This window comes from Oryzias melastigma, linkage group LG9 (assembly GCF_002922805.2).
Source record: "Oryzias melastigma strain HK-1 linkage group LG9, ASM292280v2, whole genome shotgun sequence".
Taxonomy (NCBI): domain Eukaryota; kingdom Metazoa; phylum Chordata; class Actinopteri; order Beloniformes; family Adrianichthyidae; genus Oryzias; species Oryzias melastigma.
The window spans coordinates 32,484,511-32,509,922 of NC_050520.1; the positions used below are offsets into that span (position 1 = coordinate 32,484,511).

The 25,412-nt window shown below is 36.7% G+C and overlaps 3 protein-coding genes across 4 annotated transcripts in view; 1 reads left to right on the forward strand and 2 right to left on the reverse strand.

The window, feature by feature from the left end:
- Window positions 1-3,110, reverse strand: part of unc5db (unc-5 netrin receptor Db) — a gene marked incomplete at its 3' end in the record, with an annotated part of 185,903 nt that extends 182,793 nt beyond the window's left edge. The window contains 1 exon segment of the mRNA XM_024274532.2: window positions 2,818-3,110. Within this exon segment, the coding sequence (XP_024130300.1) occupies window positions 2,818-2,893 (76 nt within the window).
- Window positions 3,111-11,261: 8,151 nt separating this feature from the next.
- tm2d2 (TM2 domain containing 2) lies at window positions 11,262-16,285 on the reverse strand. The gene is made up of 4 exons (XM_024276119.2): window positions 15,915-16,285; window positions 15,575-15,662; window positions 15,372-15,487; window positions 11,262-11,705 (listed from the first exon to the last, which is right to left on the reverse strand). Exons 1-4 carry the CDS (start codon window positions 16,184-16,186, stop codon window positions 11,492-11,494), a joined length of 690 nt encoding a protein of 229 aa, XP_024131887.1. The 5' UTR covers window positions 16,187-16,285; the 3' UTR covers window positions 11,262-11,491.
- A 1,370-nt stretch (window positions 16,286-17,655) lies between these two features.
- LOC112148118 (VIP36-like protein) lies at window positions 17,656-24,387 on the forward strand. Of its 2 annotated transcripts, XM_024274930.2 has the most exons (8): window positions 17,656-17,884; window positions 18,336-18,454; window positions 19,448-19,565; window positions 20,804-20,886; window positions 22,042-22,203; window positions 23,010-23,124; window positions 23,266-23,385; window positions 24,184-24,387. In XM_024274930.2, the coding sequence occupies exons 1-8, from the start codon at window positions 17,668-17,670 to the stop codon at window positions 24,330-24,332; spliced, it is 1,083 nt and encodes a 360-aa protein (XP_024130698.1). In that variant the 5' UTR covers window positions 17,656-17,667; the 3' UTR covers window positions 24,333-24,387. The 2 variants fall into 2 exon arrangements, with proteins under 2 accessions (XP_024130698.1, XP_024130699.1); XM_024274931.2 differs by lacking the exon at window positions 18,336-18,454.
- Window positions 24,388-25,412: the final 1,025 nt, after the last annotated feature.

Sequence of the window (25,412 nt, forward strand, 5' to 3'; positions counted from 1 at the left end):
AATCCACCACCATCTGTCCTTCTACATTCCTCTCCTGGATACCAAACCTGCCCATCACCTCCTCATCACCTCGGTTTCCTGCACCAAAGAGACCATTTAAGTTATCCAAAACAGTTAGCATGTAGCTGAAATATTAGCTAAATTCCACAACAGCCTAAAAAGTGTTAGTAAATGTGAAAATAGTCCAAAAAGCTAGCTCAATACGAATTTTTAAAACTTTAAAACCATAATATTTTAACATAATTATGAATAAGTAAAAGACATGAATATTATTCTAGAATAAATCAACTTAAACCTTAAATGACTTTCAATATTTTACTATTCCTAAAAATATATTTTGTCAAAATTATACAAGTTAAAAATAAGCGCAAGATAACATCGAGCCATTAATAACAATACAATAAAATGATCTGGAGGTTCGGATTTAATTATCCTGAGGGCCAAATCCAGCCCCCGCGCCTTTCCTTTGACACACGTGATGTAGACATTTAAAAGAGAAAAAAGATCCTTGAAAAGAATCTTAAAATGTACTGACAGACTCAAACCAGATAAAATGCTCCTCCCTCCAAAGATGTACAGCAGCTTTTGGCACCAACTGTAGTCTATAGGAACACATGAGGCACTATCACCACATATAAAACATGACAGTAGCTCATCCTATAGTGTTATAAAACTATGTATTACTGATTCAGAAAGCTTACAAGGGTTTAGTTTTGGTCATGAGGCAAAAATACTTCACAATTGAATTAATTTTGTAGTCAAACTGAAGATGCTGAGAGATACAAGCCTGTCTGAGTACTGACACATACTGTGCTGGAGTCTGTGCAGAACTCTGGAGCCTTAGTAAGAAATAAGACGATACAAAACAACTTCCAATAAATCAAACTACAGGTTTAAAAAATCTTTTAAGAATGAAATTAAACTGGAGCCTGAGTCTTTTACACTGAATTTTGGAAGTTCTGTGCAGCTCCAAACTCCACCTAACATCTTGGTCGTCATAAACCTCTCAAATCATCAGTTAATAGATTTATTTTATTAATTAACTAGAATATAAGTGACTCTAATGTGCACAAACGTGTCAATCAAGTCATCCTTAACATTCAGAGAAACATTTTTTGTGCATAAAGATGAGGTTTAGCATTTAACATCTGTTCCAAGTGAACCCCACCTTCACCCAACTGGAGCTGGGATAGGCTCCAGCAACCCCACAACCCCGAAAGGGATTAGGCGAGTTAAAGGAAGGATGGACAGATGGATGGATTGACTACTACTACTACAAAGGAGTTCTGCAGACTACTGTAAACGTGCGTTTGGAAACTATACTTTCAAGGGATACAGCACAATCAATGCAACAGGTTTAAGTGAAATTGTCTAATAAATATATTGTTAAGCTTCAAAAAAGCAATCTAAAAGTTACCAGATGGTGCAAAGATATGCTCATGTGTCTAAATATCATATAATAAGTGAGGGCAGCTCTATTCATTGTAGCCCTTTTGTCACTATTTCTCTATTATTAAAATATCTATACCAAATACCTATTTGAGCTACACTGTAAAAAGAGATTTTTTGGCTCAATTACACAAAAGTTTTGGAATTTGCAGCATTTAAATGTTTTCGTTGTCATGAAATTAACATTTTTGGTTGATTTACTCAACTCAAAAATGTAATTGTTAAACTTAATCAATTTAAATGTAACAAATTACACAACTTTTGTTAATTGATTCAACGTTTCACTTTTTACGGTGTATTTTAAAGTGTTCACTGTTGTTATTTAATTATGGTTATGTTTTTTTTGCCAAAATCAAAAAAACTTGTGTTGTTTTCTGGGGTTTTCTAGTTTCTGCAGGAGTTCATTAGAAATTCACCTCTGAGTGGTGGTAGAAAACATACGCAGAGCGACTCCACCACCCCTTCCCATCACCAATGAGTGAGAGCTCTCCGTTTACACATCACTGATAGCTTACCCCCCCTCACAAACCCAACCAAACATTAGTGGTGCAACAAAAATGGTGAGAAATATTGGAACTAACCAGTCGTACAGTTTTTTATCCAAATGAGGAAAACAGAAATGTACATGGATCTCTTTGTCTGAAGGTGGATGCATGAGAATGTAGTGAAACGGGAGATTGTGGTCCACCCAGCAGAATTTTTGTCACAAAAATGCTCTTTTTCAAACAACATTTTTTTAATCTGATCCTGATCCACAACGATTTGAATAAAGAAACATTCAGAAATGCTGATTTTAAGCTTAATTTTGCCTCTATCATCAGAAAAATTCCACAAGAACATGCTATTTCAGCTAAAAGTAAACACCAAAAGTATTTATCTAATTCCAAAAGCGTATATAATGAGAATGCAGTCTGGGATTTGATCTGGAATCAGTGATGCCACATTAAAAACTAATATCTTCCTGTTGCAGCCTCCCTCTTGCATTACTGAATGACATGTCTGTGGTTGAACTCGTCAGTCAGTATATCTGTATCCTAATCTTAATAATGACGGAAATGAAGCCTCGTTTCTTCTTGGATTATAATCTGATCAGCCTGTTGCTTCCAAACGCTTCCAAAAGTGTCACCATCAGGCTTGATTTGATGGCAGGACCGGAGAGGTTTGTTTCTACTCGCTCTGTTGCGCATCCTGGAGAAAACCGGCGACGCCAAGTGTGGGCATGAATGGAGACGCGCGCCGAGGATCAAGTTTGCGCAGCTGAGAAACTGCAAACCAAATCCACAAGCGCTCTGTAGTAATGGGGAGTGACTCAAAGACCACACATGCTTCCAGAGAGGCAACGCGCGCGCGCATGGGCACGGGTCTTACCTTTGGAGAGGACTGAGAAAGCTGCGCCGACAAGCAGGAACCCCGAGGTGAGGAGCGGGTTTGTTAGGGTGCCCATGCCGGCGCGCGCCTCCACAAGAAGCAGATGAAGGCAGCCGGCTATGTCGCGCCTCCTTTCTCCTTCTCAGAGCTGGACTGACTCCAGCAGCTCAGGGAGGAGGACGGTTTGGGGGAGTCTGTGCCAGAAGAGAGGAGTCCGCGGCTCGACGCGTCCTCTCCTCTCCACTTTGGCTCAGTGCGCGCGCTGCGGGGAGGACGGGAGCTCTCATCTGACTCCCCCCATCATCAACGCGGAGCTCTCAGCGCGCCAACCAATGGCAGACAGAGAGGAAGAGGAGCAGGTGTCACGGAAGAAAGGTTTAAAGCGTAACAGGAGAAAGAAACTTCATATTTAGCTCCATATTCCATACTCTGTTAGACAGACTTTAAATGACCTAAATGAATGTTTCAAATGACTTTAAGACACAGACATGTGATCCATGAAATATTAAATGTTTTTAAAGATAAAATTCAAGCTGTTTTAAAGTTTAATGGTCAGGGGCGGAACCAAGGGGGGCAAGGGTGGACAGCTGCCCCCTCCATAAGCTTTTTTTTTTTTTAATAAATTATTTTATTAACAAAACTTGGGATCCATGCATAGCAAGCAGAAAATTTAAACAAAGGAGTCAACAAAAAAACAGTAAATTATTAAAAAAAAGAAAATGATTAGGCTTCACAGAAAACAAATCACAAATTTAAACAACACCCCCACAAATAAAACTCGCCCACCAATTTTTAAGTCAAAATACTGACAAATATACGGAAACCAAAAATGGCCTGTCCTACTTTTTTTTTAATCTTTTTTTAATCGAGATAATGTCTCATTATAACAAGAAAACTAAATAATAACGAGAAACAAACTTCCTCGAGATAACAGGATAATCAATAACGAAGAATGAAGCGTCCCCCTCTTCCTTTCCCGCACTGAGATTCCAGGACTTCACCTGATTTAAGTCTCTTTATTTTGTGGTTAACAACAAAAACACCTGAAGAACACTCCACAAAAGTTGCCCCTCAAACATCTTCATTTCGTCTCAGACACCACCCCTCCTCCCTTTATTTCCCTAAAACCTTCGAAAAAACATTGATTGACAGAATTCAGGGCTGACAAGAATCTGCGCATGGTGCATTCACTGAACTCCGGACATTAGCGGACCCGAACGGCCACTCGGCCCAACTCAATCCGCTATTACATTTTAATACAATCCGCAGCAAAAAGGCATTTTTCCAGAAAAAAATTTTTTTTGAACACTGTTTAATCAATCGATTTAATAAGGATCAGTTCTGATGTTTGACATTTTCTCTTATTAACTGCTTTGTTTTGCTGCTGATGTCCGGAGCTCAGTGAACACATCATGCAGAAACACCCTGGATTCTCTCAATCAACCTGTTTGTTCCGTTTTTTTTTTTTAGGAAATAAAGGGAGGGGGCTGGTGCATGAAATGGAATTAAGACATTTAAAGAGCATAGATCCACTAATAAATAAAAAATAGACTAAAAACAACGTTTGTGGAATGTTCTTCTGCTGTTTTTGTTGTTAACCACAAACTACAGAGACTTAAAACAGGTAAAGTTTCGGCGTCTCCGTGGGGAGACGCTTCATCCTTCGTTCTCGAATATTTTGTTATAACAAGAAAACCAACTTCATTTTCTAGTTATAACAATATAGTGGATCCAGTTAAAACAAGAAAACAATAAAAGAAAAAAAAGTAGGGCAGGCTGTTTTTGGCTTCCGTACAAATATTAAGTTTTTGTAATTTGTTACATTTAATTCTTATGTTTTGTCAAAATTTAATTTTGAGTTGATGGTTTATTCAACTTCAACTTTTTTTTAATGTAGCACATTATAAAGTTTTTGTTAATTGATCCAATGTTTCACTTTGTTCAGTGCAGAGGTGAATTTATAATGAATGAAATGAAAACAGCTGTGAAGGATCAATGTGAACCAGGAGGACTGACAGGAGAACAACTGAAACATGAACAAAACAAATAACACAAGTGAAAAACCAAAGTAAAGCACAGAATCCTAACACAGGGGGCTGGTGGTCCTCCAATTAGTTTTTTACAGAACAACTACAAGCTTTTTCAAATGACATTTTTTTTCTGATTCACCATGATTTGAGAAGACAAATTTTAATCTCAGTTTTCTTTATACATGTCCTCTATCATGAGAAAAGTACATCAACATGTTAAAACGCCAAAAAAAAAAAAAAAAAAAAAAAACATTCATTGTAGTGGGTTTTTAAAGAAGCATGAAATAATAAAACTGTTTGAAAATTGTACTTTTTGATACTTGTATTTTAAACATCCTTCCACCCTTCCAAAATGCCCCCCTTCCACCCCCATAAATAATGTTCTAACACCTCCACAGCCTTCAGTCAGAACCAGATCTTTCCAAAGCTTCCTGCATAATGAGCCCCCCCAAAAAACATTCATGTTTCCTTAAAAATGTGCTTGCAAATTCATCCTTTCATTAAACGATAATGTAAAACTCGTATGTCAAGAAGAATTCATTTTATTACTCATTTTGTCCACAGTTTAACCCCTTCATGCCCTAATTTATTTCCATTGATATAAAAAATATTCTTTTGTGTTTTTTTTCATCCAAGGTGATAATTAAAAAGGTTCAGTATGCTGAAAATTAAACATATGAAGGTGTTAAATTTCAGAAATTATAATGTAGAAGAGGATTAATGATGCAATGATTCACTTTTTCCGAACAATTTGGTTACAATCTCATTTTTTGGTCATGTTTCGGTTTTAGTTTGACTTGTAGATTGTAAAACAACAACGAAAAACTGAAAATTCAGAAAAAAAAATTAATTTACTAAATTTACTAAAAAGAAAGTAACAATAACAAAAAAACTTTCAATTGGCTCATGATAAGCTTAGTGAAATAAAGCAATAAATAATAAATTATTCCTAAATTTATCACAACAGTTGTTTGAGGATTTCAGTGTGAACATAGTGGTATGCAGAACATTTCACTTTCCCCACCAGTTCAATGGTGGAACATATGATTCAGTTTAAAGTGTGGATTGTGGCCTCCCTATATAGATTATTTAAAGCTGAAAAACCAAAAATGTGATCTTCTGCTCCAACAGAGACATCACCGTACACAGGATCAGACAAGCATATGAAATGAAAACAGTGGCAGAAAAACTGTATCACATGCTTCTTACATGATACATGCATGATTTCAAGGGTTATAATTAAATTAATTATTTCAATTATTTAAAATAATTTAAGTTTGATTATTACATTTTGGAGCCAGGATTCTATTTTTTTTTTTTATTAGATTTCTTTTTCATTTGACTTTAAAGCTAATTTATCTTTTTTTTTTAATCCGGTTCAGTAAACCGATGATGAGAGATCATTTTGTGTTCTTATAGTAAAAGCAAAAGATTTTTAGCAGAAAATAATACATCCTTAATGATTTAATGAACTTTTATTTTTATATTTGCTTAAATTAACTTGTTATCCCTTTTCATATTTTACCTTCTTGAACTCTAATTTGCTTCTTTTTCTAATGTGTTCTTATATTCCCATTCCTATTTAGGTTTGTTATGCTGCTTATTTCTTTGTTTCCCTTAGGTTCTTTAAAATACTACACTCTCTAATTTTTCATTATATTATATAAGATAATAAATGTAAAGAAAAAGGAACTTTAATCCCATCTGGAGATTTCATAAAGTGTCTCAGGAGGCAGATATAACCTTTCAGGCAAATAAAGAGAGAAATGTTGAGCAGATTAACACAGCACAGACAAATAATCTGTCATGCAGTGAAAATGCAGAATGATTGAAGATTATTTAAATGCTTCAAAAAAGGACGTCATGTAGTTGTGGAAATGACTTATAGAGGAGTTTGTTTCAACAAAAGTTTTCTAACCTACTGGCCTCGTGTCTACTATTTACACTGTTCGTCCTGATTAAATATACACTACTAAGTCATTTGAAGTTAATTAGACACCACTTTTGTGTATTCAGATAGTGAATGAAGTACAGATTACTTGCTCAACTGGTGTTTCATAAAAAAGGCTGTTTTCTCAATTTGACAAGATTTGAGAGGAAGCTGAATTTAAATGTAATCACCACCATTCAGAGTGGCTGCAGCCTGGACAACTCTGTGATTTACGATCATTTAATGGCGTTGAAATGATGCAGTGCAGTCTGTGTGGCGTTTGTAACTGATGAAGATTACACTTGGTCTGGTGCTGTAACAACTGGGGGCTTGTCCGGGATTTCCTTCATGTTGATAGGTGAAATTGGTTGATAAAAGGAGAAACTCCATGAAGTAGCGTTGTTGGGTATCACCGACAATTTTCAGAATTGATTTGTTTCGATTCACCGGAGTCTGAACTGATTCTATTCTGATTTTTTTCGATTCCTTCGACACATATTTCAAGAAATACATTAATAAACTATATGTTTTTAGAAGATTTTCATATTAATCTGATACAGTTCACATACTAGAAAATGTATTAGTGAAATTATAAAGAAATTGTTAAAAACATACAGTGTTACATGGATTATCAAATAAAGAAGCTCCAATTGTTTCAGTTTGGCCACTTGGTGGCGATCACATTATAGCATTACAACCTATTCTAAAATAAGAAGAAAGTGTGAGCAAAAAACGACGCTTTAGACCACAAATAGTTACTTTAAAAAATATTTCCTTAAAAGAGTTTGGAAAATTCATGCCTGTGAGTTTATAAAGATGTTCATTTAGTCAGCAATGTGTGTTTAGGTTGACCAAGCATTAGCATTAGCCGTCCTATGGGAAATTCCATTATATGTTAGCATCAAGCTAACGGATTTTAGCATTATGCGTTAGATCAATCTCTACTTATTTGGATCGATTATTCATCCATTAAACTTAGATCAATTCAGATCAATTAATCGATTTCATCAACCCAGTCCTAATCTGAAGCTTCACTGAAAGCCAGCGACTAGTGTTTAACCCAAAGAGCGAATCTCACCAGTGAAACATCAACATGAACACTCCATGACAAAACCTGTTTTGATGGAGCTGCCCTTGGAAATGTGGATGATTTGATTGAACCACAACTGTGTGATCTGATCATTGACGCTATTGGAACAGAAAATTAACAATCAAAAATGCAATGCGGAATGTAGTTCGGACAGCTTTTTTCCACCGATTTTATTGGCAATTCGCACTATCAAATGCTTCTGCAGATTTGCCCATGCCGCTCATTGGTTTGGATTTACCACGGTAAGTTTGTCCTCTGCTAAGCTAGGATCTTTGTGCTTTGAAAGTGTTGCAGAAATTCATCAAATAGTGTTAATATTTTCAGATATCATTATGTCACTATTGTAGAAATCAGAAAACTGACCAAGAAAGCAACTTTATTCACCCTCAGCAAACTAAAAATAGTAGATTTTTAGTCTGCCAATACATTTTGAATGGAAATTATACATAATGATTTTTTTTCTTTGAACTGGTTAAAAAAGCAGTTAAAAAGTTTAACTTTTTTTAAAATGACAATTGAGTTCATTGTAACCCAATATTAGAAAAAAAGTATTAGTCTGCAATAAAATATGCTTACACAAGCTATACCACCCCTCCCTGCTGCCGGACGGCTGCTATTAGAAACGTTCACTCAATCTGCAGCATGGAGCAGACAAAATGGTTTCCCCTCAGCAACCTGGTAAGGAGACTCTGTTGGTCAGGAGCTGGCTCTGTCCCTGGACATTCAGACAGCCAATGGTCTGATAGCAGAGCAGGTGGTGAGGGGGAAGGACGCGTGGCAAATCACTCCCTAAAATAATAGAATCTAAAAGAAGGTTAAACATTTAACCTTGAAGCAGGAGAGATCTCTCTTCTCATCTCCCCGTTTTTGATCAAACCAAAGCTGATGGTTCCTCGTAGTTCTAGTCTAACCTCATTTACACGTCGATTATAAATCATTGGATTATATTATTGCAGTATTAGCAATATATTACCTGATAATTATGAAAGAAACTGCACTGAACTGAATTCGAATATGATTTATTTGTTGCTAAACTTTTTTTTTCATGAGATTATGAAGGTCCAAAATGTCACTGTTACAGAGCAGAGATGAAGTATCATGGGAGCTATTCATGTATGAAGCTGTCAGGATTATCCTTACAACAGAAATATAATACTAGAAATAAACAAAAACATAAAGATCCTCTCCGATGAAAATAGTGTTTTTGCTGTTTTTAACATGTTCTTGTGGCATTTTTCTGATGATGGAGGACGTAAAAGTTACATTTCTGAGTATTTCTTTATTCAAACTGTTTCAAAACAGAGGCAGACAAAAAAGTTGTTTGAAAATGAGCTTATTTGGGACATAGAACAGACGATGAGCGGGCCACAAGCTCTCTGTTCCGAGATGTCAACAAGGGGAGGAGAAGGAGGGGCGGGGCTACTCCATGTCAACGGTCACGCCTACAAATCTGAAACTGTCCTAGAAAACAATACAGTTTTTTTTGTCATTTTAGCTAAAAACTGCATCATCAAGAGCTCTGGGAACGCTTTGAAAATATATCTAAAGCTGAGCATTTAATATTTTATCTGCAGAAATAAGTATTTTATTCATACAAATTAGCATTTTTTTGTGCAGAAATTAGCAGTTTGTGCACACAAAATACTACAGGCTACTGTTTGCACATTTGGAATGTTGTGCCCAAAAGTGATCCATTTGTCCCCATAAATTTGCAGTTTGTGGCCACAAATTAGCATTTTTTTGTGCAGAAATTATTTTTTTGTACACACAAATTAGTATGTTGTAAGCATAAACTAGCCTTTAGTCTGCTCAAATTAGTATTTTGTGTGCACAAATGAGTATTTTGACTGCAAAAGTCTTTTGTGTGCACAAATGAGCAGATTGCGTGCATAAATGGCTCATTTGTGCAAAAATCAGCACAAAAATATAAGTTGTGAGTACAAAATGCAATATTGTATGCAACAAATTAGTATTTTGTACTCACACATTAGCAGTTGGTGGCCACAAAAGATCCTTTTGTGAGCAGAAATTAAGTTTTCTGTGCACATTTTTTAGCATTTTGTGGGGACAGAGTTGCATTTTGTCTTCAAAAATTAGTAACTTGTGTGCACAAAATAGTGTATCGTTTTCACAAATTAGTATTATGTGCCCATAAACTATCATTTTGTGTGCACAAAATAGTTTTTCTTCACACAAATTAGCATTGTGTGGGCAGAAAATGCTCATTTGTACACACAAAATAAAAGTTTGTGGGTATAAAATACTAAATTGTGGCCACAACTTAGTAATTTGATGGAACTCCTCTTTTTTTTTCTTTATTGTCACATCCCGGGCATTATACTAAAGACAATGTGAAAGCTATTGTGCAATTTGTGTTTTTTGAAAGTATTGTGTCTGCAAAAAGTTATAGGAAAAATAATGCCAGTAAAGTCTTCCACCCTCCATGGATTTTCATCTTTAAGCATCTTTATATTCAGTTGACAGTTGGAGCAGATGTGATGATTCTACTGAGAAAATCAAGAATGCACTAAGGAGAGTCAAATGGCACTGAAAATAGAAACGAGTCATTTTAAAAGACTTTATTGGATTATTTTGACCAATAAATACACAAACAACAGAGATTTTACAATGAACTTCATATAAAACTCAGAGGTAAAAAAAACGTACTTTTGGTTTCCTTCTGAAGGGATGCAGCAGCCAGGAATAACTCAGCATTTGTTTCCACATTCTCAATGAGTGTTGCTAATAAAATGAGTGTTATGGAGCAACTGAGGTTTGACTTTCAGAAGTACAACCAGTACTTTTTCTCCTTCGTAGAGCCATTGATGAGCGTCGCTCTAGTTCAAGCAGAGTAGCGTGGGTTTATAATCTTACATTATAGTAAGCTGTACAATGAGTCTGGTGTGTTGCATTCATGTCTGTGAAAATTGTAAAGAATTAAATGTTTTATTATTAGCATTTTTTATTTTGTCGTGTTCTGAGCCACTCTAAAACCCAAAAATGGACCGTGGAAATGTAAATTACTGTCATGTCATAGAAACAGAGATTCTATTAAGCTATGACATCTTGGTTTAACTTAAAGCTTTAAAAATAGTATTCCCATCTCAGAACATTTTGGAACTTCTGCTTAGCAAAGCTAAACTTTTTTCAAATACGGAAAGTATCCAGAAGGTTGTAGGAATTTATAAAGCAAGTAAAAAGCTGGGAAATCTCCTCTAAAACACTGCAGATCTGCTGCGTGTCATTTTTTAAACTAAGTTCTTCAGTGTGGAGGATGCTGATCCAGGCAGAACATTTTGTGCCGTTAAATATTTCTGGGCCATCAGCGATCAGCTTTTTTTTTTTTTTTTGGAGGGGGGGGGGTTGCAGAGCAGCATAAATAATTACATTTAAATGACTCAAACCCTGTTTCTTTATTTACAATATTTAAATACAAAATACATCAGAGCTTGAAAATAAAGCCATTAAAAAATGAAACACACTTCTTGAAAAGGTGAAAAACTTTTCTGGATTTTCCCTCGAGCGTGCCACTGAAGCCAGCTCCCTGAAATAAGTTAACTTGAAAACTATCAATAAAAAAGAAGAAGTAGTCGTAGTGCATCCCATGCCCCGTTCTGCTGTGTCTCAGTAGTAGGTGCACCAATTGCTGTAATCGCTGGGCATCAGGCCACCAGTGATTAACAGGATCAGGTCTACAAACCACCAGATTCCCAGACCTCCTAAAGTAAGCAGCTTCCCGACCGCGGTGCCGGTGTGGCCGAGGCAAAAGCGATCAACTCCAAAGCAGCCCAGGAAGAAGGAGTACAGCAGAGTGGTGATGAAGTAGTGTCCAGTGTATCTGTCAGCAGAAAACAGGGAGATTAGATTATTTTGACTAAATATCTTAATTTGGTTTGACATTTTTCTACTTTTCTGCTGTTGTTGTTCTTTGTTTATTGATTGAATTCGATTTTTTTGCAAACCTGCACGCAGCAAGAATAATAGTACAGTGCAGAATTATTAGGCAAGTCGTATTTTTAAGGATTCATTTTATTATTGAACAACAACCATGTTCTCAATGAACCCAAAAAACTCAATAATATCAAAGCTGAATATTTTTGGAAGTAGTTTTTAGTTTGTTTTTAGTTTTAGCTCTTTTAGGAGGATATCTGTGTTTGCAGGTGACTATTACTGTGCATAATTATTAGGCAACTGGACAAAAAACAAATATATACCCATTTCAATTATTCATTTTCACCAGTGAGACCAATATAACATCTCAACATTCACAAATATACATTTCTGACATTCAAAAACAAAACAAAAACAAATCAGTGACCAATATAGCCACCTTTCTTTGCAAGGACACTCAAAAGCCTGCCATCCATGGATTCTGTCGGTATTTTGATCTGTTCACCATCAACATTGTGTGCAGCAGCAACCACAGCCTCCCAGACACTGTTCAGAGAGGTGTACTGTTCTCCCTCCTTGCAAATCTCACATTTGATGATGGACCACACGTTCTCTATGGGGCTCAGATCGGGTGAACAAGGAGGCCATATCATTGTTTTTTCTTCTTTTAGACTCTTTCTTGCCAGCCACGCTGTGGAGTACTTGGACGTGTGATGGAGCATTGTCCTGCATGAAAATCATGTTTTTCTTGAAGGATGCAGACTTCTTCCTGTACCACTGCTTGAAGAAGGTGTCTTCCAGAAACTGGCAGTAGGACTGGGAGTTGAGCTTCACTCCATCCTCAACCCAAAAAGGCCCCACAAGCTCATCTTTGATGATACCAGCCCAAACCAGTACTCTACCTTCACCTTGCTGGCGTCTGAGTCGGAGTGGAGCTCTCTGCCCTTTACCGATCCAGCCACGGGCCCATCCATCTGGCCCATCAAGACTCACTCTCATTTCATCAATCCATAAAACCTTAGAAAACTTGTCTTGAGATATTTCTTGGCCCAGTCTTGATGTTTCATCTTGTGTGTCTTGTTCAGTGGTGGTCGTTTTTCAGCCTTTCTTACCTTGGCCATGTCTCTGAGTATTGCACACCTTGTGCTTTTGGGCACTCCAGTGATGTTGCAGCTCTGAAATATGGCAAAACTGGTGGCAAGTGGCATCTTGGCAGCTGCACCATTGACTTTTCTCAGTTCATGGGCAGTTATTTTGCGCTTTGTTTTTTCCACACACTTCTTGAGACCCTGTTGACTATTTTGAATGAAACGCTTGATTGTTCGATGATCCCCCTTCAGAAACTTAGCAATTTCAAGAGTACTGCATCCCTCTGCAAGATATCTCACTATTTTTGACTTTTTGGAGACTGTCAAGTCCTTCTTTTGACCCATTTTGCTAAAGGAAAGGAAGTTGCCTAATAATTATGCACACCTGATATAGGGTGTTGATGCCATTCGACCACATCCCTTCTCATTACAGAGATGCACATCACTTAATATGCTTAATTGGTAGTAGGCTTTCGAGCCTATACAGCTTGGAGTAAGACAACATGCATAAAAAGGACGATGTGGTCAAAATACTCATTTGCCTAATAATTCTGCACTCCCTGTAGTTACATCACAAATGAACATGGCAACAATTGAACACAACTAAAAGAGGGAAAAAATATTTTACAACGATGAAGCGAAAAATGTACCAAAATAAATAAATAAAATCCTTTTTTTCAATTTCTTATTGCCTTGTGTGAGTAATGCACAATAATTTGAATAAAGCATGTCTTTCAAAATCTTTAGTTCGTTGCAGAGCAGCTCTGCTGGATTGGTGTTAACAGAAGGGCAAAACAAATATTCAGCATTCACAGATTAAGTTTTTCCACCAAAACAGACGAGAAAAAAAGTGTTTTAATTTTAGGTAAACTCTGACTATACCATACTGAATGTAAAAAAAGGAATCCAGAAAATCACAATAAAAGATTTTTGAAAATAAAACGCAATTCCAGTAGATTGTGAAGAAAAAACACGGCTCGTTGAGCAGAAACTAAAGAAGGACAGAGGCTCCCCGATTCATTAAAAGTTTAATAAACTCATCTTAATTGTTGATATTTTTAGTTATTTTAGAGCTAATGATGGTTAAGATGTGTGCTTTACATCCACTTTGCACATGACCCGATTAGTCGACTAATCGGAAAAAATAATTGACGATTAGTCGACTATTAAAATAATCGTTTGTGGCAGCCCGATTGCAAATAGACACTTTGTTTTTTTTTTTTAAATAAAGTTTATTTTTCTATGACGTAGGATGCTGATCCAGTCAGAACATTTCTAGGCTTTGCAGAGTAACATAAATTGTTAAATCTAAGAGACTCTGTTTTTTTATATTTACAATATTTAAACACAAATCAAAAGCTTCTCCGGACAAAATAAAACCTGATGAAGCTACTCGGATAAGAGGTGAAACATTTCAAGAAGAGAAAACAATAAGACCACATACCATGACTTAACTTTATTTAATGTTATTTATTAATTTAGAATTCGAGTGTCAGCTTTAGTTTGACTAGGTTTTCTTAATTCTCTCGTCACCTAAATGAGTTCCTACTCTTAAACTGATGTGTTGCAATCAAATTCATATTTAAATATTTTTTAAACTGGGTGCATATGGTTTGAATCTTATGATGGCTTCTCGGAAAGCATCTATTATTAAAAGTAAATTATAAAAAGTTTTTTTTGTCACCAGAAACTAATCATTAAAATGAATCAAACAACATTAATATGATTCATAAAGTGATAATAAACAATGTGATAAAATCCCTCTGATGAATATTGTGTTTTAAAAAGTTATTGTGTCATTTTTCTCATGATGGAAGACATGTTTAAAGGAAATTCAGGTTAAAATTGCATTTCTGAGTATTTCTTTAATCAAATCATTATGAATCAGGAACAGACGAAAAAATGTCAATGGAAAAAGCTTGTAGCAGTGACGGTGGCGACAACCTCTCTGCTCCACTTGCGGACAAACAAATCCATGAACGTCTTTGTTTTCCTCGTCTGACCTGGTATATGGTTTAAAACTGTACAACTGAAAAGCTCCAATATTACTGGCCATTATTTTGCCCAGCTAATGTTAGTTTGTGGTGTGAGGGACTGTAAGCTAGTGGGGGAGAGTGTAAATAGATGGGTGATGGGGAGTGGGGGTGGGCTTGGTCCACCCAAATGGTCCCACCCACAACTCAGAGGCTAATTTCTAATGAACTCTACAGAAACTATGTCCTAGAAAATGACAGTTTTTTTATTTTAGCTATAAACACCAATTGTAATTAAGACCACTGAGAACACTTTGAAAATAAATCAAAAGATGATTTGTGCGGGACTTTAAATCTATGATCACTTTTTCCAAATATACACAACATATTTCTTACAGATTTTAACCAACTGTTATAAATAAATCCAACATTTATATTACTTCTTTACTAACAATGAATGTTGTTTTTGAGTGTCTTTTTGCAGTAAATGGAGAAGAATCTCATAAATCACTTATGGATTCATTTGTCTCTATACCGGGTAACATTGCTTACTTGATGCAGGGCACATTTCCTCTGAGGAACTCCCTGGGTCCAGCACACTCGATGTCATCCAGGGCTGTGCAGATAACTCGAGTGTGGTTCACCTCCTTTTCAGTTTGACCGCCCCACTGGAAGAAAGCCAAAGGAGAAAAAAAAAACACAGTCATGTTGTTGCTGTTCCTCATTCAACAGAGGACGATAAAAGCTGCATTTACCCCAACACAGCCGTGATCCATCTCCTGAAAGGCACTGTAGTTCCCTGCATGATCCACAGGGTCCTGGCAATAGATGAACTCCTCTGGCCTTGAAACAAATTCAAATCAAAAAATGAATAAAATCAAAATAAACGGAGTCTAATAGTGTGCATTTAATTTACACTCTATTTGATTTATATGATTAGATTAAATAATCCTTCATTAGTTAGTTGTATTGATAAATAAATACAAATTTGACTGAATTCTGACGGGATCGATGGTCTCTTAGCAACAAACAGCTAGCTTAAGCTAACCTCCTCACAGCACTGATAGCCTACAGTTAGCATCACAGTCTACTTACAGATATTGGCAAAGGACAACAGGTGACGGGGGTCTGTACTCGTACAGCTCGGTGGAATTCGTATTCTCGGTCAACCCCTCGTTTTTTCCGACCTCCGGCTGCTCGGTAAAAGGGAATGAAGTAGCTTCCTGTGCTGGTGAAGCAGTGTTAGCCGCAGGAGCGGCTGCTGTCGACGAGTTCTGGGAGTGAATTCCTTCCAGACACTGTAACAGTAACACTGTCAGCAGCAGCAGGAACTGTCCGCAAAGCAGAATGTAACTCACTGAGATCATTATCGCTGCTAGTAAACAATAACCAGCGAGAAATGATCGCTAGTCCTCACAGCGCTTTCGAGCCATTCCGTTGAACACGGTCGCGTGAAGATGACGTCACATTTAAAAAACCTTTATTTGTTAATGAACTAGCAGGCAATAAACTTGGACCTAAATTAGCCCAAAATCTCAACATTAACAAACCTTAGTATTCAGTTGGGTTGTATTAAAAAATATTTTTTAACCTTTTTTTATTATTATTTTAGAATTTTTTATGTATAAATGTTGTTTTCTTAAAGAGAAATCCAATTGTTTTTATTACAAAAAATATATTTAGTTATCTTTTCGTAAACAACAAAAAAGCTATAAAACTCCCAAATTGTTTCACAGTTTATCTGGATTAATACTTAGATTTACAGCAAAATCTGAAACATTTCTTTTACAAACAACTTTGAATTGTTTCATCCTAGAAAGCACAACGTTTACCTTGCGATCAGAAATACAAAGAGAAAAAAACTACCAATAATATGTGTTTACACTTCCTACTTTTGTTTGTGGGTGTTTTTTTTTTTAATTCATGCTAAAATGACATTATTGCTGTGAGATATTTGACTGGCGTCCACCCTGCCACCCTGTTTTGACTTTGTGAAAAGTGTTTTTGAAATTTTCAGGGATCTAAAAAAGGTTGCACCATTTTCTTAATACACTATGGAGGTGCTACATGTAAGTTTGATTGTCTGTTTATTAATTTGTTGTTTTGTTTGTTAGTTTATTTGAATTTGCATCGTATTGAAAGCACAGCTTTGACCAGAACTTGATTTTCATCTAGTTGTGTTTGACATTTTAAGTAGAATCCACACAGTTCCTTTGTCTTGTTTATTTATAGTTTTTTTTACTTACATATAATTGTACATTTGTCTCCATAGCTACACTGTAATTTGCCCCTTTCCCGTGGATTGAGTACAAACCAAAAGGTCAAAGAGTTTCTATAGAGTACAGGACTATGTTGTAAACCTCGTATGACTCACTGGTAACCAGGGGAGACTGTGATGGAAAAAGACTGAACAAACCCGCCTGGGACGCCAGCTCTGGTGTGGACTACAACCAGAGGAAGAGGGAAAGAGCAGGATATTGTCCAAACGGAAATGGAGGTGTGAATGTGAGTGGGTATGGGTGTGTGAATGTGGCCCTGCGACAAACTGGAGACCTGCCCAGGGTATATATGCAGCGGGCACCACATGCTTGATAATCCCTATTATGTTTATTTTGAACATTTATTTAAATGTTTTAAATAAATCACTTTGAGTAGTTTTTGTAAAAATTGTTTATACAAACAAACACATCTTCCATTAAAACTTCTAATACTTTTGCTTTTATTGGCTAACAAGCTTGACATTTCTTAAATTATTGATTTTACCCTCCAATCCAGAAGGTGGCGATAATGTACTGACATGTCTGACAGCGCGTGCACAGAGAAATGTGCTTGCGTCACATGACAAACTATGAAGAGGCAGTTAAAGATGGCCGCCACCGTCAGCAGTTTGAAAGTTACAAGCTTGCGCCGCTTATGTCCCGTGTTTTGTTTAAAAAACGGGTATTTTTTAGTATTCCTGCTTGTAACCATTTGTAATTTTCAGCGCTTCTCAGCAGCAGCAGATGAACATGACTTTACGGAGGACTTTTTTAAGAAGGAGTATTCTCTGGCCAAACCATACAGCGGTAAGTTTGCGCTCGTGCTCAGCGGTGCGATGAAAGAGGCATCAAGAGAGTTAATCTAACTCCAAAAGGGTACATTTATCGTAGGAGGGCAATGTTTAACATATCTGTTAAAGTCTTCAGTCGCGGGAAAAGTTCTGAACAATGATTAACTTAGAAGAACTTTGCTCCCGTGTTAGCTAGCCCCAAACTAACAATGTTTTCCTGTAACACCATAGTGTAGTTTTCAAGCCTTCCACTTTACTCACTCTCTAACACACGCTACATTCACTTAAATGATAATTACGTTGTATTGTGTTGTATGCTGAACTTCCACACAGCTGCATTATGAATATCTAACACTTCTCCAACCATAGTTTCTCTAAATGTAGCCTGTTCTGCTGTCCACTGAAATGCTCAACTGTGAGGTGTCCCTGGTTGTGCTCATGTCAAAGGTCATCTGCTCTTTCTGCAGGGCTGGGATTCTCTAGTTTTTCACAGTGGGACCTCATGGGAACTGCCATGGTGACACCCGATTACGTCCGGTTGACCCCTGACCTGCAGAGCAGACAGGGAGCTGTGTGGAGCCGTGTTGTACGTCACTGTCAAACCTAACCTCTACCCCTCACTTCCTGCCCTATTGCTTCAGATATAAACCACTTTGATCATTTTTTAGATCTATTTTTAGATTTTAGTCACTACTATGTTGTTTATGGACAAAATTAAACAGTCCGTGTCGTTTTCTAGGACATAGTTTCTGCAGGGTGGCAGTAGTTCATTAGAAATTTATCTCTAAGTTGTGGACTACATTTCCCATCATCCATCTGTTTATACACTCTCCTGCTAGCTTTCAGGCCCTCACACCCCCTTACCAGTGCAACAAAAACTATTGGCAATTTTTTAGATATCCAGCCGTACAGTTTTTACCCAGGTATCAGCTCAGATGAGGAAAACAAAGACGTACATGGATCTAGTAGTCGTCGACCAGTGGGTGCATCAGAATGAAGCGGAGCTGGAAGCTTGTGGCCTTGATAGCTTCTCTCTCGCTGCTCCTGATTCACAACCATTTGAATAAAGAAATAGACTGACTGCTGCAGACGTCAGCGCTCACGACAGAAAGTCTTTGACTGGAACTAGGAGTTTACCCGTTTCGCTTAAAAATTGTTGTTTTAACTAGTGACTCGACCAGTTACAGTTTTTCCTGTTTTCAAGCTTTAAAAAAAAAAAAAAAAAAAATTCTACAATTCTGAACACTTTTGGGTTAGGATTAGATTAAGTTGCAGCTGTTGGTGGTAGCGGCCGAACATGTCAGGCGTCGTCTTATTTACAACCAGGTCTGTCTCAAAATACTAAAAAGAAAACACCCATTTATGCTTAATTTTCTTTAGATATGTCCTCTATCATCATAAAAATGCCACAAGAACATGTCAAAAACACAATTTTCATTGGAGTGTCTTTAAAAATGTATAAAAATTGTTTCTATGAATTTTTGCTTTATTGCCAGCTTAATAACTTTAACAAAATTTGTTTGAAACGTATGGTATGTTATGTTTTTATTGCTCCCATAACCATTTTTGTCTCTTCCAGCCTCTTATTTTGAAGGATTGGGAACTCAAGGTGCACTTTAAAATCCACGGCCAGGGGAAAAAGAACCTAAATGGTGATGGACTGGCCATTTGGTTGACTAAAGACCGTATGAATAACGGTAAACATAAATAAAAAGGAGAAATGTACCATTTTGATAGCTACAAGAAACAAAAATATCTCAGTCTTTTGTTGACTTTTGTTTTCTCCCAAGTGAGATTTAGTTGTTTTGTTTTTTTATTGGTTCTTAAACTGTTCAAGTATATTTTGGTATCTACTCATCAAAATATTTGTGAAAAAATTAGATTTTTGGTATTCAAATACAGAAAACTCTTTCCCCTTCAAGGTTTTTAGGTTTGTTAAAAAAAAATAACTACCACTTAAAATTCTGTTATCACTTGGAATATTTAAATTTTCACCAAAACAAGAAATTCGTCAGACACTTGAAGACCTTGGCAGCAAATACAGTCTGGTCGTCTATTTTACTTTTTGTCAACTTTTTAATCTGAGTAAGTTTTACTCCATGCCATCTCTTATAGCATGAACTGTTTTGAAAGTCTTCCAATAATCAACCAGATCAGAGGAGAATCCAGAAGATCTTAAGACTTTATTCTCCACCTTAAGTATCAACTTCTGTGTTGATTTAGTAAATTTCAGTTTGAAATGATGATTTCTTAGCGGTCCTCGTGTTCAGTCCAACATGTTGAAGTAGTCTCCTGTTGCTGCTGCTGACGCTGGTGGATTTTACTCATAGTTTCAGCCCCAGTCGAGAGTCTCAAACTGCACACCGTCCCTAACACTTGTGCTCTGGAGCCTCTTAATCCCCTTTCGTTTCTTGTTAGTCAGTTTCTGATTCTCCCTGGAGGTTAGTTAACAGCGTGTTAAGAGATTTAAGTTCAATCCTCAGATTGAATAACCTTGTTTTTATAAGCAAAAAACAGACTGCCAAGTATCTTAATAAGTATATATATATTTTTATAATCTGATCATTTTAATCTTGCTGATTCTTCAGCTGCTAAACCAACCTAAAGAAGGCCACGTTTGCTTAGTCTTTACTTATCACAATATTTTCACAAATATTTAAGGATTTTTAGGTTGTTTTATGAAAGTATTAATTTGGCTTAGAAATTTCTGCACCAAAAAAACATTTTTTAATAGTTTCAACACTGTTTGCTAGCATACTTGGAGTTAAGAAAAATAACATTGAGCATAAAATGCCTCAAACAGTTGAACTGAAATAGACTGTATTGTGTCAAACCCTCAAAGTTTTTCATATCAGGGGAATATGGAGCATAAATAACCAAAAGAGGAAAAATACTATATGTTTGGATTGAAAAGCTGTTTGTTTATCATTGGCAGGAGCTGTGTTTGGAAACATGAATCAGTTCACTGGACTGGGAGTTTTTCTGGACACCTACCCCAACGCTGAAAAGAGCCATGATGTGAGTGACGATGAACGCACAGCTGCTGTTTTAGTCGGAGTGAATGATTGTGTCCAAGTAGAGTTCTAAGAATATAGAAGCATCTTGTACAGAAGATATGGATTTTAATGTTAAGGTTTTAGAGCCCTGCATGGACAAACTCCGAACTATGTTCTAAGGTTTTACTCCCTTCGTTCCTTAAGCTCCACAGATATTAAGCGTTCCAAAAACTGGTTTTTAAACAAGGGGCGACTTTGCCTTCAGGCAGTCACTCCCCGACTCTGGAATGCCCTCCGTCTGTCCCTGCTCAGTCGAGTGTTTGAAAAGTCAAGTTTTTATTAAGAAGAGCTTTTAGATGACTTTTTAAAAATCTTTTATTTGTAGTTTACTTACAATGCCATTGCATGTTTGCTTGTGTTTACCCGCTATAAGTGGCTTGTCTTTGCTTTTGTCTTTTTTAAGCACTTTGTGTGTTGCTCTCTGTGAAAAATGTAGCATAAATATTTACTTACTTAGAGACACTTTCATACCAGCAGGCTTTAACCCTTCTAACGTAACAGTGATTTCATATTTCTCATAGCTTTGCTCTTCCTCAAACTCGTGAATAGTTTCGTAAGCGAATGTCAATTGCATAAGACCTACTAATCATGCACTCATCTTAAAGTTCCCTTCAGTATGACATTCTATTAGGAAATGTTGTCTGCATTTATTGCTTTTTTACTGAATTATCTGGTTTGATGGCAGTCATTTTAGTTTGAAGGACATCAAACTAAAAACAGTTTTAGTTTTAGAAGTAAATTGGTGAATAGTATAGCTGTGGAAGTCAGCACTAAATGAATAGAAATCTCATTTATTTCTGGTTTTTAGAGTTTTCATGATGATCTTGTGTAAACACATGCAGTGCAAACATGACAGGAAGTAAAATGATAAAAATCTGTTTCAACCCCCCCCTAAAAAGTTAAAAAACGTTGTCTTTCAATAGTCATATTTTAGAGTATTTAATGTCCAACAGCACAGAAGACCCAAGACAGGGTTTTGGACATAAAGCACCTTTTAAAAGTCAAACTGATGTTTGTTTGAGTGGGAGTGGCCTGGAGGGTTCATGAGTCTGTCTTAGATTAGAAACCATCTAACCATCTGATCTGGATCAGAGCCTGACCTCTTTTTCTCTCTCAGAGGAGTTTTCCATACGTATCCGTGATGCTCGGGAATGGGAGCCTGGTCTACGACCACGACCAGGACGGCCGTCCTACTGAACTGGGCGGATGTTCAGCTCTGGTGCGGAACTCGGTTCATGACACGTTCCTCCTCGTCAGATACTCCACAAAAAGACTGACGGTATGACACGATCTGTTTTACACTTTTCTTATGAAGTTTAAGGAAAATAATAAATGTTCAAAAATATAAATCAGGCAGATATTTGGTAGATTATTAAATAAACTTAAAGTCTCACTGATCATCTTTGGATCTATCTTAAAATTAACGACCCATTACATTTTATTAAGTGAAATACTATGGAATACGTAAAGTTGGTGGACTTCCCTTGTGTCTAATGCAAATGTTTGGGGTTGGGATGCATTTTATTGTATATTTTACCATGTGTTTGCGTTGACTTTGACCATAAATGGGCATGTCCCATGGTTAATATGCTGAATAAATGAAAAATAAATGAAATGAAAAGCGTTCCCAGTAGTTTTATATTTATAATTATGCCATGTTTAGTCAAAGTAAAGAAATAAAATAAAATAAAAACTGTCATTTTCTAAGACAGTTTCTGCAGAGCGGCAGAAATCAAGCTGAGTTTTGGTCAGGACTGTTGGCACAGAGCAACCCCGCCCCCCTTCCTCTCCCCATGTATTTACATGCTCTCCTGAGAACATTTTTAAATGACTTTTATTCACTGTTCCATGCAGATTTGTGTTTGGAAAGTGGGCTTCAGTATATTTAGATTGAAGACCAAGGTTGAAAAGAAAACATTATTTTGCATCCTGTTTATTAAGTGTGATTTTTTTTTTTTTTTTCTCCACAAAAATAAAGTAAAAAATAGGAATAAATGAAAAAAAAGGTGACATTTTTGATTAACAACAGAAGACGTTGAATGACATTTCTGTATATTTTTGTGTTTCCGTGCGTCTGCTGTTGAGGTCATGGTTGACGTCGATGGTAAAGGCGAATGGAGAACATGCACCGACATCACAGGACTGCGCCTTCCAAGCGGTTACTACTTTGGAGCCTCCTCTGCGACAGGAGAGCTGTCAGGTCTGAAACCTCAACAGTCCCCTGAAGGACGCTGGATTACAAGATTTGAATGTCCTGAAATAAAATCTAAAACCTGATTGAGTTTTTTAGAAAAGCTATTCAAAGTGGTTTCCCTTCTTGAATTGAGTCTTGTATGTGTAGATAATCATGACATCATCTCCATGAAGTTATACCAGCTGACCAATGAGCCGACTTCTGAGGAAGCTGAAGAGGAGGAGGAGGTCACCATTCCGAGAGTCGACAACATGGAACAATTTCAAGGTATTTGTTTTTGTTCATCATGAAGTCATTTTTTTTTTGTCTTGAACAACCTTGATTTTTGCAGAATGATTTCTGCCACTCAAATGTTTTTCCTTCCAGACAAAATCTTTAATTTCTTGCTAGCTACAGAAATTCAGTGACATCTCTGCTAAAGATGAGAACACTCTAAAGAGGATTCAGTTTCCCCCTTGAGATTTTACACTCCAACTCTTGTGAGATTATATCTAAAACACTTCCAGGCCCACATTTCTACTGACTGTCCCGACTTGCTCCAAAAAGTCCTTGAGTTACACTACTGCCAGAAAAGCTCTGGAGTGTCAGGTTGGTTCTGAAAGGATTACATCCAGATGGAGTCCACAAATGTCAGCGGATCCATCTTGTGTTGACAGCCATGTTTCCTCTCATCAGCCTTCATGCTGCTGCTGCTTCGGTCACCTTTTCTTCAACTGCAGAGGAGTCATTCCTTCTTTATCCAACAACACCTCTGGCTCTGTGGAGTCTTTGTGCTTTTGCTATAAAACTTGACTATTTTACCTCCATATATCTGTTTATTCACATCTCTGTGATTGAAATGTCAGTCTTAATATACCTCAATGACATAATATTTTGATGTGCTGTTAATATTTCAGTGTTTTGAAGTACTTTATATATAATTTATTCAATACATGTATTGAAGCTTTTCTAAAAAAGTAATTGAAGGCTTTTATTTGTTTGTAAAAGTCAATGATTATATGGTAAAATAGGGTTCAAAACAATAATTCAGTTTATCTGAATGACTGTGTTGCTTTTACTTTGCAGTAAAAGTGGAAGAAGGAGGAGAAGGAATGAGCGGACTGCAGCTTTTCTTCACCCTCCTCTTCTCCATCATGGGTCTGGGCGTGCTGGGCGTCGTGGCGATGATCCTTTACAGCCGCTGGAAGGAAAACAAGCGCAAACGTTTCTATTGACGACGGGCAGGTTCTCAGAGTCTGGACTCACAATAAACACTGATGTGTCTCTGAACTCAACGTGAACAGTTTGGAGCCGCAAGGACAAAAGACACTTTTTAACCATTTAACACTGGAGCTCCGGTGTTTATGTTCTTTGATTTACTGTAACTGTTCAACCGTAGGCACGATAATTCCAGTAGATTTTGAAGGAGAAAAGCGGCTTGAGCCGCTTTTCTCCTTCAAAATCTACTGGAATTATCATGCTAATGGTTAAGAGGTTACAGTATGTTAAAGATTTTGTCTTTAAGCGTCACAGACGGTGTTAAAGGGTTAAAGAGATGAGTGGACTGAGATCAAACTAAAATAATATTCAATCACTAAGATTAGGATTATTCTATAAAGCTGAGAAAAAAGTTAAAAATGAGTATAATTACTCAATGTAACTTTAAATGGAATTCACAATTATTGAGACTGTGAGGAATCATATTTACCAAATATTCTAGATAATATTCAGACTAATCTTTCCACTGAGTTTGTAATTTTACCGAACACACGCAGATTGAGCTGTTTATTCTCTTTTAAATCCTCCACCTCTCAGGAGAGCTCAGTTGTTTTTACTACATCTTGTAGTTGCACTGAAAGTCTGAGCTGATTCCTACAAAAATGGCCGCTTAGTAGCCACAAATGGACGGTCTTGTTTCTAATATAAGCAGTTGGTAGAACCAGTGACGGCTTTAGTTTTTAGGTGTTGAAACTAAAAATCTTTACTGTATCCATAGTAAAGTCACTCGTGCCTTTGCTGTTGACCTGATAGAAACGGTGAACTTAAACAATAAATCTCAGGACTTTAGAAAAGTATAGGAACCTTTTCCTCTGGCAGAATATTCCTGTCATCATTGATGTCTCTGTTTTTAGTTTCACTAAGTCGATTTCATAGAAAGCAGTAGCTGGGATGGTTAGTACTGGAATTCTGCTCCTTATTTAGAACTTTTCACAGAATGGATTTTACCAATGGAATTTGGCCACTGAAGATGCTGAAATTGCCAAATTAGCCTAAAAAACTAAAAAAAAAAACACTCACTGACTTGGTCAAAACAG

Bases quoted from the DNA above. Each gene is read 5' to 3' on its own strand.
- tm2d2 (XM_024276119.2), bottom strand. From the start codon at position 16,186: ATGATCTCAGTGAGTTACATTCTGCTTTGCGGACAGTTCCTGCTGCTG. The intron at 15,488-15,574 runs GTAAATGCAGCT...GCTTTCTTCCAG, and splicing joins TGGATCACGGCTGTGTTGGG to TGGGGCGGTCAAACTGAAAA. The intron at 11,706-15,371 runs GTAAGCAATGTT...TTCTGCTGACAG, and splicing joins GGAAATGTGCCCTGCATCAA to ATACACTGGACACTACTTCA.
- LOC112148118 (XM_024274930.2), top strand. From the start codon at position 17,668: ATGAAGAGGCAGTTAAAGATGGCCGCCACCGTCAGCAGTTTGAAAGTT. The intron at 19,566-20,803 runs GTAAACATAAAT...TATCATTGGCAG, and splicing joins TAAAGACCGTATGAATAACG to GAGCTGTGTTTGGAAACATG. The intron at 23,125-23,265 runs GTCTGAAACCTC...TTGTATGTGTAG, and splicing joins TGCGACAGGAGAGCTGTCAG to ATAATCATGACATCATCTCC.